General features: G+C 42.0%; 2 protein-coding genes across 4 annotated transcripts in view; both read left to right on the plus strand.

The window, feature by feature from the left end:
* The window catches only part of akap6 (A kinase (PRKA) anchor protein 6), a 176834-nt gene that overhangs the window by 81631 nt on the left and 75874 nt on the right, over positions 1–19329 (plus strand). The window contains exons 14-15 of the mRNA XM_051947550.1: positions 3444–3574; positions 12009–12129. Of these exons, the coding sequence (XP_051803510.1) occupies positions 3444–3574; positions 12009–12129 (252 nt within the window). The remainder of the gene's footprint in view (positions 1–3443; positions 3575–12008; positions 12130–19329) is intronic.
* On the plus strand, positions 12143–14499 carry LOC127533751 (uncharacterized). Of its 3 annotated transcripts, XM_051947629.1 has the most exons (3): positions 12143–13380; positions 13579–13650; positions 13921–14499. In XM_051947629.1, the coding sequence occupies exons 1-3, from the start codon at positions 12425–12427 to the stop codon at positions 13985–13987; spliced, it is 1095 nt and encodes a 364-aa protein (XP_051803589.1). In that variant the 5' UTR covers positions 12143–12424; the 3' UTR covers positions 13988–14499. The 3 variants fall into 3 exon arrangements, with proteins under 3 accessions (XP_051803589.1, XP_051803586.1, XP_051803582.1); XM_051947626.1 differs by having other exon boundaries at positions 12143–13650; XM_051947622.1 differs by having other exon boundaries at positions 12143–13632; positions 13885–14499.

Genomic DNA, 19329 nt, shown 5'->3' on the forward strand with positions numbered 1-19329 from the left:
GAGCTGCTGCTGTTCAGTCCAACACCACTGCTTGATTGGCAGTTTTAGCCCCAGGAAAACCCCAGGAGACACACACTCCCACTACAACACACACACACACACACACACACACACACACACACACACACACACACACACACACACACACACACACACACACACTATAACACACATACCCGCTAACATACACACTAACAAACACTAAAAGATTCAGACACTGTCGAGATCAAGCCACATTTTCACAGCCGCAAATACAACACACACTAAAACACACACACACACACACACACACACACACACACACACACACACACACACACACACACACACACACACACACACACACACACACACAACATGTCTGTAGATCTGAGCGTGTGTGTGTGTGTTATAGTGTGTGTATTAAGTCATTTTGGGGCTTTTTGTTTACATGTTGGAGCCAATTTATCCAGAATCCCTGGAAACCCTCAACAGATCCTCCCTCTGCAGAGCTCCTCGTATGTTCCCATGTCCCACAAATACATGTGTGTTTTAGTGTGTGTGTGTGTGTGTGTGTGTGTGTGTGTGTGTGTGTGTCAGGGGATGTCCACATATTCATCAAATGAAGCAGATTCTTATTGATTTGTGTCTATTAGCAGCGCTAACGATGGGATGGAAACACACAGTACCACACACATGCACATTAATGACACAAACATCAGATTCTATTTCAGTTGATTTCAGTTTTTAGTCTCAGATGTTTTCATGCAGCAACAGAAACAGATCAGAGAGAACAAAATTACTAACATGTTTACGTCTGGAAAGAATTAGTCAGACGATTCTACAGTCAGACCATTCTATAATTATACCATTCTACAGTCAGACTGTTCTAGAGTCAGACCGTTCTACAGTCAGACCATTCTACAGTCAAACCCTTCTACAGTCAGACCATTCTAGAGTCAGACCGTTCTACAGTCAAACCGTTCTACAGTCAGACCATTCTACAGTCAAACCCTTCTACAGACAGACTGTTCTAGAGTCAAACCCTTCTACAGTCAAACCCTTCTACAGTCAGACGATTCTACAGTTATACTAAATGGTAAATGGTTGCATTTATATAATGCTTTTATCCAAAGCACTTTACATGATACATCACATTCACCCGTTCACACACTGATGGCGGAAGCTGCCATGCAAGGCGCTAACCACGACCCACCAGGAGCAGTTAGGGGTTAGGTGTCTTGCTCAGGGACACCTCGACATGAGCACGACGGGCCGGGGGATCGAACCGCAACCCTCCGGTTGCAAGACGGCCACTCTACCCACTGAGCCATGCCGCCCCCAATAGTTAGACCATTCTACAGTCAGACCATTTTAGAGTCAAACCCTTCTACAGTCAGACCATTCTACAGTCAGACCGTTCTACAGTCAAACCGTTCTACAGTCAGACCATTCTACAGTCAGACCGTTCTACAGTCAAACCGTTCTACAGTCAGACCATTCTACAGTCAGACCGTTCTACAGTCAAACCGTTCTACAGTCAGACCATTCTACAGTCAAACCGTTCTACAGTCAGACCATTCTACAGTCAGACCGTTCTACAGTCAGACTGTTCTGCAGTCAGACCATTCTACAGTCAGACCGTTCTACAGTCAAACCGTTCTACAGTCAGACCGTTCTACAATCAGACTGTTCTACCGTCAGACCACTCTACAGAATGATCCGGATTAAACAGACAATGATGTCACTGATTTTTCGTACCTCAGATTGTTTCTCGCTCCAAACCTCGTACAAACGTATAAGTAAATAACCGACCGATTCAGAGACGTCGTGACGTGTTAGCACTGACCAGGATGAACTTCCTGAGGACGTTCTCTGTTCTCTTCCTTAATTTCTTTTAGTTTGCTGTAAACTTGGTCATATTTCATGGTCCTCTGCTACAGGTCTTCCTCAAATTCTTCTCCCTAATTTTTTTGTCTGCCTCTACTAAGCTGTCTAGCAATGTCAAGAAAAGGCCAACAAAAATTACTTCAAAAAGCAGCAACCTGCCTGTTCCTGTAATAGAACCTCAACGTTCCTCATGTTGAAAGTCCTTTCCTTAATGAATGCGTCTTTATTCTGGAACTTTCTTGGTCCTAACTGGGAATATTTTAAATGTTCTTCTGAGCTCAGATGTTCTTAAACTCCTCCAGGAACCAGAGTCCAGCTAATGAACAACGAGCCGACTCTGCGTCCGCTAACCAGAAGCAAACCGCCGGGCAGCGTAATGAAGGAAAGCGGAGCGGCGTTTAGACAAAGTGAGTTTCTGAGAGCTCCAGTTAGTGTGATTTGTGAGCGGCAGCAGCAGGAACACCTGAGCGCCGCTGATTGTTGCTGCCGGTTTGTTTATTAGTGCTCTGATTGAGCCGCTATGCCTTCCACAGATTGGATGACCTTTCCAGATCCTTCCGCCGACGCCGCTAAGTAGATCGGACGGCGAACGCGACGCAACGCGACAACACTTTATTCAGATTGTTACTGAATGAGGAGAAAGCAGGCGGTGGAGTGTGTGTGTGTGTGTGTGTGTGTGTGTGTGTGTGTTTGTACACACTTACTCTGCCTTCATTGGTTCAATTGAAGCCTCATCTCCATATAGTTTGTATGCAATTACATGTGAGCGGCGCTGAGTGCCTCTATATGATTGTCTGGATACTGAGTGCGACTCGCTGTGATGTGTGTGTGTGTGTAGTTGTGAGGATAATTTGTGGGAAAGATTCATGTGTGAATATGTTTATTTTCGTGTGCGTGCAGCAATTTGTGTGTTGCTTTATGGGAACATTTGTGCAGCCTGATGGGAGATATGAGGCTAATCTGAGGCAGAGAGAAGCAATCCAAGCTACCCGTGAAATCAGAGCGTCTCTACGTCCAGATGTACACACATGTACATGCAGCGTGTGTGTGTGTGTGTGTGTGTGTCTGTGTGTGTGCGCAGCTGAGAGGTTTTCTAGCGGCTTGTTGCTACTTCCAGGGATTTAAAGTTCACATCCATCAGAACACGACCGGACGGATCTCATTCATCTGCAATAAACACTAATCACACTCAGAAGATGATACACACACACACACACACACACACACACACACACACACACACGATCAGATGATCTTTAATCAGCTCTGCAGCTTCAAAAATATTAAACTCTCAAAAATCACTAAATTAATTTGTTAGAAATTATTTTAATTTAATATCCAGAGTTCAGTTTGATTTCTGTACCTGCAGTAGACAGTAATACTACTACGTTATACTACTACTAACAGTCACAGTGCTACATTATACTTCTATTAAAGTAGAATGTTATATATTATTTAAAATAGATGTTATATCATACCCTCAACTGCTACAATTACACTCCAGTACCACGTGTACCCTCTAGTACTACGTGTGTTACCTGTAGCTCAGGTGTGCTCTGCTCTGTATCTTGCAGATGGAGCTGATCTCCAGTCAGTGTGAAGCTCAGAGAGTCGCTCTTGAGCAGATGTCCATCAGACTGAGCAGCCTGCAGTACCCCTCACCCACCAACAGGAGGCAGTGCAGCCAGGTGGCCCAGAACAACAGGTAAACACAACAGGAACAACAGGTAAACACATCAGGAACAACAGGTAAACACAACAGGAACAACAGGTAAACACAACAGGAACAACAGGTAAACACATCAGGAACAACAGGTAAACACAACAGGAACAACAGGTAAACACAACAGGTAAACACAACAGGAACAACAGGTAAACACAACAGGAACAACAGGTAAACACAACAGGAACAACAGGTAAACACAACAGGTAAACACAACAGGAACAACAGGTAAACACAACAGGAACAACTGGTAAACACAACAGGAACAACAGGTAAACACAACAGGAACAACTAGTAAACACAACAGGTAAACACAACAGGAACAACAGGTAAACACAACAGGTAAACACAACAGGAACAACTGGTAAACACAACAGGAACAACCGGTAAACACAACAGGAACAACAGTTAAACACAACAGGAACAACAGGTAAACAGAACAGGAACAACAGGTAAACACAACAAGAACAACAGGTAAACACAACAGGAACAACAGGTAAACACAACAGGAACAACAAGTAAACACAACAGGAACAACAGATAGACACAACAGGAACAACAGGTAAACACAACAGGAACAACAGGGAAACACAACAGCTCAAGACATCCCTGCATCCGTCCCGATCTGGAGTCAATTTTTCCTAGAACTCAGATGTTTCTCCTCCTAAATGTCATGGTTCTATCTGCTGGACTGACGAAGTTCTTAAAAAGTCCGTTAAAAAAATGATAAATCTGGACCCACCTCTATGGACTTCAAGGACCTGGAATGTTCTGAGTGAGACTAAAGACTGGAAGCAGGAAAGGAGAAGGTCTCCTGGAGAAAGTTCTAGAGTAGACCTACTGACACCTGGAGAAAGTTCTAGAGTAGACCTACCGACAGCTGGAGAAAGTTCTAGAGTAGACCTACCGACAGCTGGAGAAAGTTCTAGAGTAGACCTACCGACAACTGGAGAAAGTTCTAGAGTCGACCTACTGACACCTGGAGAACGTTCTAGAGTAGACCTACCGACAGCTGGAGAAAGTTCTAGAGTAGACCTACCGACAGCTGGAGAAAGTTCTAGAGTAGACCTACTGACACCTGGAGAAAGTTCTAGAGTAGACCTACCGACACCTGGAGAAAGTTCTAGAGTAGACCTACCGACAACTGGAGAAAGTTCTAGAGTAGACCTACCGACACCTGGAGAAAGTTCTAGAGTAGACCTACCGACACCTGGAGAAAGTTCTAGAGTAGACCTACCGACACCTGGAGAAAGTTCTAGAGTAGACCTACCGACAACTGGAGAAAGTTCTAGAGTAGACCTACCGACAACTGGAGAAAGTTCTAGAGTAGACCTACTGACAACTGGAGAAAGTTCTAGAGTCGACCTACTGACAACTGGAGAAAGTTCTAGAGTAGAGTCTACTCTAAAACTTTTTCCAGGGGACATTCTCCTCTGTGGACTTCAAGGACCTGGAACTCTGGAAATATTCCCAGTCAGAAGGTAGAACTCTGATCACTAATAAAAGTACTGGAGATGAAGAAACAGGTGGTTCTTTGTGGTCATTTTGCATCTTTTGGTGCAGATTTAGTGTGTTTTTGTGGATATTTTTGATATTTTTGTGCTGACTTTGTATTGCATTGTGATAATTTGGCATCTCTATTCACTATTTTTGTGCTGCTTTGGTGTTGGTTTGTGGTAGTTTTGTCCTTTTTGTGAAAATTTTGCACCTTTTTGTGCTGATTTTGCATCTTTTTGTGGAAATTTAGAGTTTTTTGTGCTGGTTTTGCAGCTGTTTGTGGTCGTTTTGACCTTTTTGGGGAGGAACTTTGACCAGATTTAGTTGAGTTTCTAAAGAATAATGCAGCTTATTGTTGTCTGGTACAACAGGAGACGCACAAACAAGATGGAGACATAACAACACAATAACATGTGACACACACACACACACACACACACACACACACACACACACACACACACACACACACACACAGCTAACTGTAATCACACACACTCAGAGTGTGAGTGCTAACAGCAGTAATCTGTGTGACCAGACTCGTCTTTGACTCGCTGCCTGTCGGCGTTTCATCCCGACTTTGAGGAGCCTCATCCTGGTTATCATCCACACACAGACACACACAGACACACACACACACGTACATATAAAAGCACACTAAATCAAACCTCAGCTGAATAAAATGAATGAACCCCGTGAGTGTGTAGCGTGTTGTTGTGTTGTTCTGTTGTGTTGGTATTGTGTTGTTGTTGTGCAGACTTTGAGGGTGTTGTCAGCGTGTCGTCATGGAGACTTACATGTCGGATGCGTGGCGCACACACAGGAGGAAACAGAGGAATGTAAATGGCTGCTCATTGTGTTGCTGTTTGTGTTGTTTTGTTGTGTTTGTCGTCCTGCGAGGCTGCGGCTCATATTTCACTCATTTCCATGCGACGTGTCGGACACTAATTGGTTATTCATACGTTGGTCCTGCTGCTGCGTGTGCGTGTGCGTGTGCGTGTGCGTGTGCGTGTGCGTGTGCGTGCGGTGCAGCCGTGTGTGTGATGAGTTTGGTATTAATTGGATGTTGCGTGTTTTTGTGTTGCTGCTCAGCTGAGATTTCTGGTTTTGGTTCAGTTGTAAAGAAAATGAAGGTCAGACTGAATTATTTACTGATCGCACACAAAATATCTGAATTCTAATTTAGAGCCAAAATGAAATTTAAATAGCAGCGAAACGGCTTTTTTTAATTAATGCTTTTCTTTCCTTTGAAAAATAAGAAGCTAAAAAGTCTCGTTGTTTTTCTCTATCTGCAATTTTGATTCTTTTTTTATTCTTCTGTTGGGAGAAAATTTTCAGAAACTGATCAATAAATAATTCAGATTTTAAAAGTTTGTTGGTTTTAATGTTGTTTTTACATGAAATATAATCAGAATCAAATAAAATGTGAACACAAGACATTCATTCATAGACTAAGAATTCTTCAAATTCAGTTTAATATTAATATCTGTGTAGACGAACGTATTAATAACAGCTTTATAACTGATAAATAACCACAATTCTTATGTTCCTGATGTTCACATTTAAGGAATTATCTTTTTACTAAACATCACAAACAAACTGAAATTTATTCAGAAAAATAAATTCAGTTCCATCAACATCCATCCTCAGTTTATCATTTCTACATTACAACTTCCAGATCACAGAGTGTCTACAAAGGAACACAACATTTAGTCACCTGGAGGTGAACCATGGAGGATTTACTGGAGGATCACAACCACAAAAGAAGACAAAGAAAGACTAAAAACAACAAAATAATACAAAATCAAGACACAGCATAACATAAATGAGAAACAAAATGACAAAAATGACACAAAACAAAATTAAAAAAAGATACAGGAAAGTCACAAAAGGACAAAAAATGAACACAAACGACACAACAAAATGAGCCAAAAAAGGACAAACGACAAAATCAAGACAAATTATTACACAAACGATACAAAAATCAACAAAAGTGAGACACAAAGCGGCAAAAGCAAGAAACAAAATGACAAAAAATGAGATAAAGTTACAAAGCCACAACAATAGACAAAAAATAAACAAAATGACAAAATAAGACAAACAACACAAGTGAGACAAAAAGGACACACAAAATGACCAAAACGACGAATAAAGCTAAATACAAAACAACAACAAAATACGACAAAATATTACAAAAATGAGACACAAAAGAACAAAGAACAATCTAGTGTTTCACTTTCTGATCCAAACAACTTGTCATGGTCTAGAAATGATTTTAAATTTATAGTTTTACTAATTTACAATCTGCAGTTAATGTCTTCTCTGGAATTTTTACACTTTGATTGGACCCTCTGGAGGACCACTTTTGGACCACGGGCCTCATGTTGGACCCTCTGGAGGACCACTTTTGGTCCACGGGCCTCATGTTGGACCCTCTGGAGGACCGCTTTTGGTCCACGGGCCTCATGTTGGACCCTCTGGAGGACCGCTTTTGGTCCACGGGCCTCATGTTGGACCCTCTGGAGGACCACTTTTGGCCCACGGGCCTCATGTTGGACCCTCTGGAGGACCGCTTTTGGTCCACGGGCCTCATGTTGGACCCTCTGGAGGACCACTTTTGGTCCACGGGCCTCATGTTGGACCCTCTGGAGGACCGCTTTTGGTCCACGGGCCTCATGTTGGACCCTCTGGAGGACCACTTTTGGCCCACGGGCCTCATGTTGGACCCTCTGGAGGACCGCTTTTGGTCCACGGGCCTCATGTTGGACCCTCTGGAGGACCACTTTTGGACCACGGGCCTCATGTTGGTCCCTCTGGAGGACCGCTTTTGGTCCACGGGCCTCATGTTGGACCCTCTGGAGGACCGCTTTTGGACCACGGGCCTCATGTTGGACCCTCTGGAGGACCACTTTTGGTCCACGGGCCTCATGTTGGACCCTCTGGAGGACCGCTTTTGGTCCACGGGCCTCATGTTGGACCCTCTGGAGGACCACTTTTGGTCCACGGGCCTCATGTTGGACCCTCTGGAGGACCGCTTTTGGTCCACGGGCCTCATGTTGGACCCTCTGGAGGACCGCTTTTGGTCCACGGGCCTCATGTTGGACCCTCTGGAGGACCACTTTTGGCCCACGGGCCTCATGTTGGACCCTCTGGAGGACCGCTTTTGGTCCACGGGCCTCATGTTGGACCCTCTGGAGGACCACTTTTGGTCCACGGGCCTCATGTTGGACCCTCTGGAGGACCGCTTTTGGTCCACGGGCCTCATGTTGGACCCTCTGGAGGACCACTTTTGGCCCACGGGCCTCATGTTGGACCCTCTGGAGGACCGCTTTTGGTCCACGGGCCTCATGTTGGACCCTCTGGAGGACCACTTTTGGACCACGGGCCTCATGTTGGTCCCTCTGGAGGACCGCTTTTGGTCCACGGGCCTCATGTTGGACCCTCTGGAGGACCGCTTTTGGACCACGGGCCTCATGTTGGACCCTCTGGAGGACCACTTTTGGTCCACGGGCCTCATGTTGGACCCTCTGGAGGACCGCTTTTGGTCCACGGGCCTCATGTTGGACCCTCTGGAGGACCACTTTTGGTCCACGGGCCTCATGTTGGACCCTCTGGAGGACCGCTTTTGGTCCACGGGCCTCATGTTGGACCCTCTGGAGGACCACTTTTGGACCACGGGCCTCATGTTGGTCCCTCTGGAGGACCACTTTTGGTCCACGGGCCTCATGTTGGACCCTCTGGAGGACCGCTTTTGGACCACGGGCCTCATGTTGGACCCTCTGGAGGACCACTTTTGGACCACGGGCCTCATGTTGGACCCTCTGGAGGACCACTTTTGGTCCACGGGCCTCATGTTGGACCCTCTGGAGGACCACTTTTGGTCCACGGGCCTCATGTTGGACCCTCTGGAGGACCACTTTTGGTCCACGGGCCTCATGTTGGACACCCCTGGTTTAGATGAACATGTTAACATGAATGAATGAATGAGCCTCTCTGTGTTCTTCCACCATGAATATCTGAGCAGATGAACGTGTTAACATGAATGAATGCTTTAACGGAGTCGAGTTTCACTGAATCTCCTCATAAATCCTCCAGATCTCAGACTGAAAGGTGACGACTGCAGATATGACTCATTCAACCTTTCACTCTCTCTGTTCCTCTTCATCCATCCATCCATCCTTCACATCTTCTCTAACTCCTCTGTCTCCATCTTTCTCTGCTCTCTCCTGCTTTTTCATCTCTTTTCTTTCATTTCATTTTCTCCTCCATCTGTACTCTGTTCCTCCTCTTCCTCCTCTTTGTTTATTCCTCCTCTTCCTCCTCTTTGTTTATTCCTCCTCTTCCTCCTCTGTTTATTCCTCCTCTTCCTCCTCTGTTTATTCCTCCTCTTCCTCCTCTGTTTATTCCTCCTCTTCCTCCTCTTTCTCTCCTGTTTTCCTCCTCTTTGTTTATTCCTCCTCTTCCTCCTCTGTTTATTCCTCCTCTTCCTCCTCTTTCTCTCCTGTTTTCCTCCTCTTTGTTTATTCCTCCTCTTCCTCCTCTGTTTATTCCTCCTCTTCCTCCTCTTTGTTTATTCCTCCTCTTCCTCCTCTGTTTATTCCTCCTCTTCCTCGTCTTTCTCTCCTGTATTCCTCCTTTCTCTTGTCGTCAGTTCTTCCGGCTGTTTTCGTCTCAGCACCAGTTTTCCGGTGAATCTCTCTGAAAACTCTGCTTCTGTCTGAACCAGAACTTTTGGTTGATTTTTATGTGAATGTTCTTAAAGAAAATATCAGAAGTTTTACTGATATCTATGGAATCACTTCAGATATTTATAGGATTTTTTTTTTTGGAAGATTTTTACTCATTCTTTGAAAATATTTACAAGAATTTTCTTGGGAAGTTTAGGGAATTTTTTTTAAATAAATCTTTTCAGGGGAGCTTTTAAGGAATTGTTGGAATTTTCTTCCTGAAGGTTTTGCAAATTTTCTGATATTTGGAGGATTTTTTTGCTGAATTTTTGGATGTTTTTTCAGACAAGAAAACCGTATTTTTTGGAGCCCGTAAATGAAGGCAGCAGGAGGGTTAAATGACGTCTAGAATCAAAGAATGTTAATGAAACGTGGAGGCTCTAAACCCAGACTGGGTTCACTTTTTCTTCAGGTAGAACATCTCCTGGTTTGATCTGGGAAGAGAAAACACAATGACATGATTTAAAGTTTTGATTTAGTGAGAGCAGATTTCATGTTTTCTCCTCAGACTTCACTTGATTTTTCAGACAGAAGCAGAAGAAGGATTGAAGTGTCTGAGAAGATTAGAGCAGAAATCCAGACCTGGAGATGCTCAGGATCTGTGGATTCCTGTTCATCTCCCGTTCATCAGTTGTTTTCCTTCTTAAAGCGGCAGTAGTTGTGTCTCCTCGTCCTCCTCCTGATGAAATATTAATGCCTGTGAGCGTGTCTCCTTGCTGTCAGCGTTTTGTTCAGGTGTGTGTCTTTATTATTTATATATTCGGCTTTGGTCTCGCTGGGAATCGCCAACATGTTTCTCAACATTAGCGCTCAAATTGTTTGGAATCCTCCGGTCGCCGCCGCCGACAGTTTGACAGCTCTGTCAGGCCCACGGCGTTTCCACGGCGACGCACACACAAACACGCTCCACACGCCATCCACACGTTAAGGAGCAAAGCACACGCATGAACACGGCTGATGCACACAGCAGCTGAGAAACACCGGAATGAAAACTGGAAAATAAACACCTGGTCTCTGAAGAACCACAAAATAAAAAAGTCACTGAGATTCAGGTTAAAGAGAGTTCATGGATTCACTGAACAGAGTTCCAAAAGTCATCAGAAAATGGGCTAAAATTACCACAAAATGAGGGGAAACTGTCACAAAAAGACAAAAGGATTCAAACACATCTGAGTTCTGAGAAAAACTGCAACAAAGATGAATGCTGGAAAATTCCCACAAAAAGAAACCAAATCAACAACAAACAGCCAAAATTACCACAATGACACACAAAGTCACCCCAAGAAGAGGTAAATATACCACAGAAAGACAAAACCTGCACCTAAAGAAGAAAAATGACCACAAAAAGGCCCAAACTACCACAAACAGATGCAAAATCAAGAGAAAAGAATGCAAAAATTCCACAAAAAGACACTAAATCAGCACAAGAAGATGCAAAATTATCACAATACAATACAAAGTCAGCACAAAAATATCGACAAAAAGACACAAAATCTGCACCAGAAGAAGCAAAACCACCCCAAAGAACCATCTGGTTCTTCATCTCCAGTACCTTCATCAATGATCAGAGTTCTACCTTCAGACTGGGAATATTTCCAGAGTTCCATAGAGGAGGGTCCACATTTATCACTTTCATGGACTTTTCCAGAACTTCAGTCCAGATAGAACCATGACATTTAGGAGGAGAAACATCTGAGTTCTGGTAAAAACTGACCCCAGATCACCACAGAAAAGGTGAAAATACGACATAAAGATGTGAAATGACCATAAAAAGATGTAAATTCACACAAAAACAGGCAAAAATCACAATAAAAAGATTTAAAATCACCTCCAACAAATGAGAAATCCCAACAAAAACACTGAAAGAGATTCAAAATCACTGCAAACAGACACAGAAATGCCCCTAAAGAGCTGTGAGCATCAGTATTATGGGATGGATCCCAGTGTGAACAGTCACTGCAGCAGTTTCTGGTTTATCTTTGACTCTCCTGGACAGATCAGTTCACCTGTTGAATCTGTCAGCAGGTAAATCTGTCCTCTCAGAACCAAACATGGATCCTTCTATCAACCAGTTAGAGTTCTGTTTGAGTTCTATCTCCAGATGTAGATGAATGTTTGTAACGTTCTTCAGAAACCCAGAGCAGAACATGAAACTAACAGAGGATCTAACTGAACCAATCATCTCTCTGCAGCCTGCAGGAGTTTGAGGCCGAGTACCAGGAGCTCTGGGATTGGCTGATGGACATGGACGCCATGGTAACCGACAGCCATCAGCTGATGATGTCAGAGGAGCAGAGACATCACCTGTTCAAGGTAAGAAGAACGTTCTCCCTGGAACCAGATGGTTCCTGTTGGGTTGTTCTGAGGTAGAAGGTCCAGATGTCAACTCTGTCAGCCTGCTGGGTTCTGGTTCTGGTTCTGGTTCTGGTTCTTGCTCTGGTTCTGTTTCTGTTCTGATTCTGTTCTGTTTCTGAACTCTGAGATCAGACGCTTCGCTCTCCTGGTTTTTCTTCAGCTTCCTGTTCTGAGTTATTTAATGTTTAGTAGAGTCCTGATATGATGGTATTTTCTTTATAATACACACTTTAAATACCGTGAAGTTAATAAAATGAACCCAGAGTACCTGTCTGAGGACAAAACAGCTCTGCAACGCTTCAACACAAGGTTCCTGAACATCTACAGGTTCCTGAACATCTACAGGTCCATGAACATCTACAGGTTCCTGAACATCTACAGGTTCCTGAACATCTACAGGTCCATGAACATCTACAGGTTCCTGAACATCTACAGGTTCCTGAACATCTACAGGTCCATGAACATCTACAGGTTCCTGAACATCTACAGGTTCCTGAACATCTACAGGTCCCTGAACATCTACAGGTCCATGAACATCTACAGGTCCCTGAACATCTACAGGTCCATGAACATCTACAGGTTCCTGAACATCTACAGGTCCCTGAACATCTACAGGTCCATGAACATCTACAGGTTCCTGAACATCTACAGGTCCATGAACATCTACAGGTTCCTGAACATCTACAGGTTCCTGAACATCTACAGGTCCATGAACATCTACAGGTTCCTGAACATCTACAGGTTCCTGAACATCTACAGGTCCATGAACATCTACAGGTTCCTGAACATCTACAGGTTCCTGAACATCTACAGGTCCATGAACATCTACAGGTTCCTGAACATCTACAGGTTCCTGAACATCTACAGGTCCCTGAACATCTACAGGTTCCTGAACATCTACAGGTCCATGAACATCTACAGGTTCCTGAACATCTACAGGTCCATGAACATCTACAGGTTCCTGAACATCTACAGGTTCCTGAACATCTACAGGTCCATGAACATCTACAGGTTCCTGAACATCTACAGGTCCATGAACATCTACAGGTCCATGAAGATCTACAGGTCCATGAACATCTACAGGTCCCTGAACATCTACAGGTCCATGAAGATCTACAGGTCCATGAACATCTACAGGTTCCTGAACATCTACAGGTCCATGAACATCTACAGGTCCATGAACATCTACAGGTCCATGAACATCTACAGGTCCCTGAACATCTACAGGTCCATGAACATCTACAGGTTCCTGAACATCTACAGGTTCCTGAACATCTACAGGTCCATGAACATCTACAGGTTCCTGAACATCTACAGGTCCATGAACATCTACAGGTCCATGAAGATCTACAGGTCCATGAACATCTACAGGTCCCTGAACATCTACAGGTCCATGAAGATCTACAGGTCCCTGAACATCTACAGGTCCCTGAACATCTACAGGTCCCTGAACATCTACAGGTCCATGAACATCTACAGGTCCATGAAGATCTACAGGTCCATGAAGATCTACAGGTCCCTGAACATCTACAGGTCCATGAACATCTACAGGTTCCTGAACATCTACAGGTCCATGAAGATCTACAGGTCCCTGAACATCTACAGGTCCATGAACATCTACAGGTTCCTGAACATCTACAGGTCCATGAAGATCTACAGGTCCCTGAACATCTACAGGTCCATGAACATCTACAGGTTCCTGAACATCTACAGGTCCATGAACATCTACAGGTTCCTGAACATCTACAGGTCCCTGAACATCTACAGGTCCATGAACATCTACAGGTCCCTGAACATCTACAGGATCCTGTTCTGACCCAAACCAGGCTGGTCCTGAACCTGAACAGGTAGAACGAGGCTGAGGTCATAAACTGAATAAATAAGGAGTAAAGATGGAACACAAACCTCAGTCTAATGATGAACCTGCTTCATCCCCCTGGACCCCTGTAGACATCAGATTTAAAGATTTTTAAACATATTGAAACAAACATATTTAACCTGTAACCAGCTGATGTTTGCCTTTTGAACGCTGATCATTATGAATTCTCATCAAACCACTTCCATCCAGACATCGTTTTGTTCCTCTTTTGTTCATTTTCAGTACATTCCTAGAAACATTTAAAGCTCTGGTTTCTGGTAGGACCTAATGTAATATGTGTCTGTTATTATAATAGTAATTATGTTATTATTATATATCTGTTGTTATTATATATTTATTATTATTATTCTATGTCTAGTCGAGCTACAGACACATTAACTATCTACACTTTTTTAGCATCTGCTGCAAAACAAAAACACAAATAATTTTTTAATGTAATTGTAAATAAATTCAGGCGTTGAGGAGTTAAACATACTTAAAAACATTTAAACCTATAATCAGTCTGATAATTAAATATATTAAAAGCTGAACGCTGGTTCTCTCGTCCTCCAGACGCTGATCTTTGTCTGTTTTTAGATATGTTTTATATATTTTTTATTTATATTTTTCTGTAAATCGTCCTCCAGACGCTGACATCTTTGTCTGTTTTTACCCAGAAGGCTTTGCTGCTGCTGCTGCTGTAACTCTGTTGTTTTGGCTTTTTTCTCTCCTCCAAACTTTTTTGTGTGCAGACATGATTTATTTAGCGGCCGATGAGACTCACCTGGCCTGCGAATTATTGATAAGTGTAAAGATGAACCTAATTTCTCCATAGGAGTCACACTTAAATATTCATCTGCGTATGAATATTCATGGCGGCGATGATGCATGCATGAATTTTAGATGACTCTGGAATCGCTGGGCATTCTCTCCTTCTTCTCGCCGCTCTCTTTCTTTTTTTTTTTTTGATGTGTCAACTGTGCTGCTGAAATATTGATGTGGAGCCGAGCGCTGGTCCAAGGTCGCTGCTTCACTGTTCCTCACTTTCTTTATCTGCCACCGATAGCCAGACGCTGCTCTGCTCCTCTCCTATCATCGTTTAGAACAGAAACCACACCACAGCCGCTTCAAACCACAGTAAATACGAGTTATTCTACAAATGGAGGATGTTTTCCATCCCATAATCCACGTATTAAACCCTAAAACATCAGCAGCGTGTAAATGTTCTTGTCCTGAGACCAAATCTATAAAAACTGAGAGAAAAGAATGATTAAAATATTTTAAATACCAAATAAGTCTGCAGTTCCCCTAACATGCCGTTTTTCTCTTTTACCCCCTGATGACCAAACTCTCAAATAAAACAGTTAGAATCTGATTTAAATCTCCTTTTTTGGTGAACATGATATTTTAAATAATAATTACTATTTACAGACCGTGTCCTCAGCGTTAGCAGACCTGTTGATGACGTTTCTGTTGCTTCATGTCGTGTTTCCGTCGTTTTGTTTCAGACGTTAGACTGAGACGGTAGTTTTAGTAAATGAGGATCTTTGTGTTTATGAAATGTTGATGAGGACATTTAGACACGACATTTATTTATCCAGATTCAGGAGCACATCGTACTTTAGTTTAAACCTCTGAACTTTTTTCTCATCTTGGTAAATTTCTCTACTTTAAAGATAAATTAACGTCTTTGTAGCCTGTCAGCAGGTTTCAGCTCCATTTAGTTTGACTCCAGACAGATTTTAATTCATTTTAATCCACATTCAAAAAGGAATGGTAAGAAAACAGAATTAAATAAAGTAAGATAAAAATGGTTAAAAATAGATTCTATGTGTAAAATTATTATTATTGTATGTATTTTATTTTAAATCCACTCCTGGATGTTTTTATGAATCAACACTTTAATTCTGTTTTACAACTCCTGCTGCAAAGCATGCTGGGAGATCCCAGTGTGTGTGTGTGTGTGTGTGTATGTGTGTGACCGTTAAAGAACCTCGCTGTGCTCCTACAATACTGGGGGGACTCGACCTTGTAACCATGGAAACGCCAGGGACCAACAAAGTTGTTCTTTTCCGAGGTGTGAGTTTGTGTGTGTGTTTGGTACACACAACAGGGAGACAGGAGTGTGTGTGTAGGGTTGTGTGTGTGTAGGGTTGTGTGTGTGTGTGTGTAGTTGGCAGACTGAGTCTCTACTGTTTGTTGTGTGTTGATGGAGCCACTTATCAGCCTGGAGAGGAAGGAGTGTGTGTGTGTGTGTGTGTGTGTGTGTGTGTGTTTGCATATTTCTCTGTGTTTTCTTGTGCATTTTTGTGTATTTTTGCATGTTTTTTGTGTGCTTTTGTGTATTTTCTGTGTGTTTTTTGGTGTGTATATTTGTGATTTTTTGTGTGTATTAGTGTACTTGGTGTGTTTTTTGTGGGTTCGTCTGTGTTTTTCCGTGTGTGTGTGTGTGGTTCTAGATGTTCTGATCAGATCATGCAACAGGTAGAAGGTTCAGACGCTTCAGTTTGTTGGTTCTTAGAATAGAATATTCTTTATTGTCATTATACAGTAAAACGTATAACGAGATTGCAGAGCTTAGAGTCTGTGTTTGGAGACGTTTGACTGGAATATTTCACTCAATGAAGTCATCATAGAACCAGGGAGAACCTGCAGCTCAGTCCTACTTAGACACACACACTGCTATAGTCATTCAGCATAGCCTACAGACACACACCTGCTCGTTAGCTGGCGTCCAATCAGAGACAGCGACAGAGGATGTGTGTTTTAGTGATGAACCAACAACACATTCACTGTTACTGAAGGAGTCTCTCTGTAGGAGTGGACATACAGCTTTATATATATATAGATCTATAAGGTATATACAGCTATTTATACATACAGTGCCTATCATAAGTATTCACCCACTTTGATGTTTTACCCTTTTATTGCTTTCATAAATCAATTATGGTCAATAAAATTTAGTGTTTTTAACAAAAAATTTTATTGGAAAAAACTCTTTAATGTCAAAGTGAAACAGATTTCTATAAAGTAATGTTAATGAAAGAAAATTATATAAATAAAATAATTGTTTGCATAATTATTCACCCCCTTTTTAATTGAATGGTCTAATTCAATAGAGGTCCATCAAATTGTTGCCAATAGTCTCACAATTAGTGAAATGAAGATCACCTGAGTGGTGTTGGTGTGTTTCAAGTGATTGAGTTGTAAAACATCTGTCTGAAGGGTCCAGAGAGTGGTTGATCAGTATTCCTGGCTACCATTACACCATGAAGACAGAAGAACACTCTAAGCAACTCAGGGAAAGGGTTATTGAGAAGTACAATTCAGGGGATGGTTACAAAAACATTTCCAAGGCACTGAACATCCCCCGGAGTTCAGTGAAATCAATTATCAAGAAATGGAAGGAATATGGCACTTGTGTGAATCTGCCTAGATCAGGCCGCCCTCGTAAACTGAGTGACCTACAAGTAGGAGACTAGTGAGAGAAGCCACCAAGACCCTACAACTACTCTGAAGGAGTTACAAGCTTCAGCTGCTGAGATGGGAGAGACTGTGCATGTAGCAACTGCTGCCCGGGTTCTTCACCGGTCAAAGCTTTATGGGAGAGTGGCAATGAGAAAGACACTGTTGAAGAAAAGTCAGATTAGATCTGGACTAGAGTTTGCCAAAAAGCACGTGGAAGACTCCATGGTCAAGTGGAAGAAGATTCTTTGGTCTGATGAGACCAAAATTGAGCTTTTTGGCCATCAGACAAGACGTCATGTTTGGAGGAAACCAAACACTGCACATCACCAAAAACACACCATCCCCACTGTGAAGCATGGTGGTGGCAGCATCATGCTGTGGGGATGTTTCTCAGCAACTGGACCTGGAAGGCTTGTAAAGATAGAGGGCAGAATGAATGCTGCAAAATACACTGAAATCCTGGGGGACAATCTTTTTCAGTCTGCAAGAGAACTACGTCTTGGGAGAAGATTTATTTTCTAGCAAGACAATGATCCAAAACATACTGCAAAAGCTACACAGGAATGGTTAAAAAAGAACCAGGTAAATGTTCTGGAGTGGCCGAGTCAAAGCCCAGACCTCAATATATATATATATATATATATACATATATATATATATATATATATGTATATATATATGTATATATATGTATATATATATATATATATATATATATATATATATATATATATATATACATATATATATATATACATATATATATATATATATATATATATATATACATATATATATGCATATACATATATGTATATGTGTGTGTGTATATATATATATATATATATATATATATATATATATATACACACACACATATATGCATATGCATATATATATGTATATATATATATATATATATATATATATATATATATATATATATATTCAGTATCCCCCAGACTCCCCTCTCAATCTGACCCATCCTATATATACATATATATACATACATGTATATATATGTATATATATATATATATACATGTATGTATATATAGGTTGGGTCAGATTGAGAGGGGAGTCTGGGGGATACTGAAAAGGGAGGAGGGGTGAGACTAAGGAGTGAGACTAAGGAATGAGAGTGGGTGAGATTGAGGGGGTGAGTATGGGTGAGACAGAGAGGATGTTTAATTAGAGGCAGATGAGTCTTCCACGCCTCAGAAGGCTGGAATTACACTGCAGGCTATGAGGCGAGGCTAATTTCACATGTAATTGTTGCTGCTGAGACTCCCCCATCCAGGGGGGAGACGGGGGAGAATCAGAGGGAGAGGAAAAGTAATTTGTTGCTGCGGAATATTTCAGCTGTCTGCTGAAAAATTGAGAGAATAAAAGATAAGAGAGAAAAACGGAGGAAAGTAGAAAGAAAGAGAAGAAACAGAAAAAGAATAAGAAGCTTTCAATCCACTCACATTTAAATTAAAACATTTATTCTGATTTTATACAAAAAACTAATAAAATCACTCCAAAGCAATATTAACTTACATATTAATGGTTAAATAAATAATGTGTTTTTAGTCATTTTATAGAATTTTCCAGTAATTTTGTACAAATTTTGAACCATTTAATGCAGTTTAGAGTCAGCTTGGACACATTCCAGGTACATTATCATCGTCTCATTTCTCGTTTTGTTTGAAAAACCGAGTGTCTGAACAGATGAAAGGTTCTGCTGAGGTTCTGACCTGAGAACCTCCAGCAGCAAACACCAGAGAACCATTTATAAAAACCCTCTGAGACAGAAAATCCATCCTGATCCTACAAAAGAAACTTCCAGC

Source organism: Acanthochromis polyacanthus, chromosome 1 (assembly GCF_021347895.1).
Source record: "Acanthochromis polyacanthus isolate Apoly-LR-REF ecotype Palm Island chromosome 1, KAUST_Apoly_ChrSc, whole genome shotgun sequence".
Classification (NCBI taxonomy): Eukaryota; Metazoa; Chordata; class Actinopteri; family Pomacentridae; genus Acanthochromis; species Acanthochromis polyacanthus.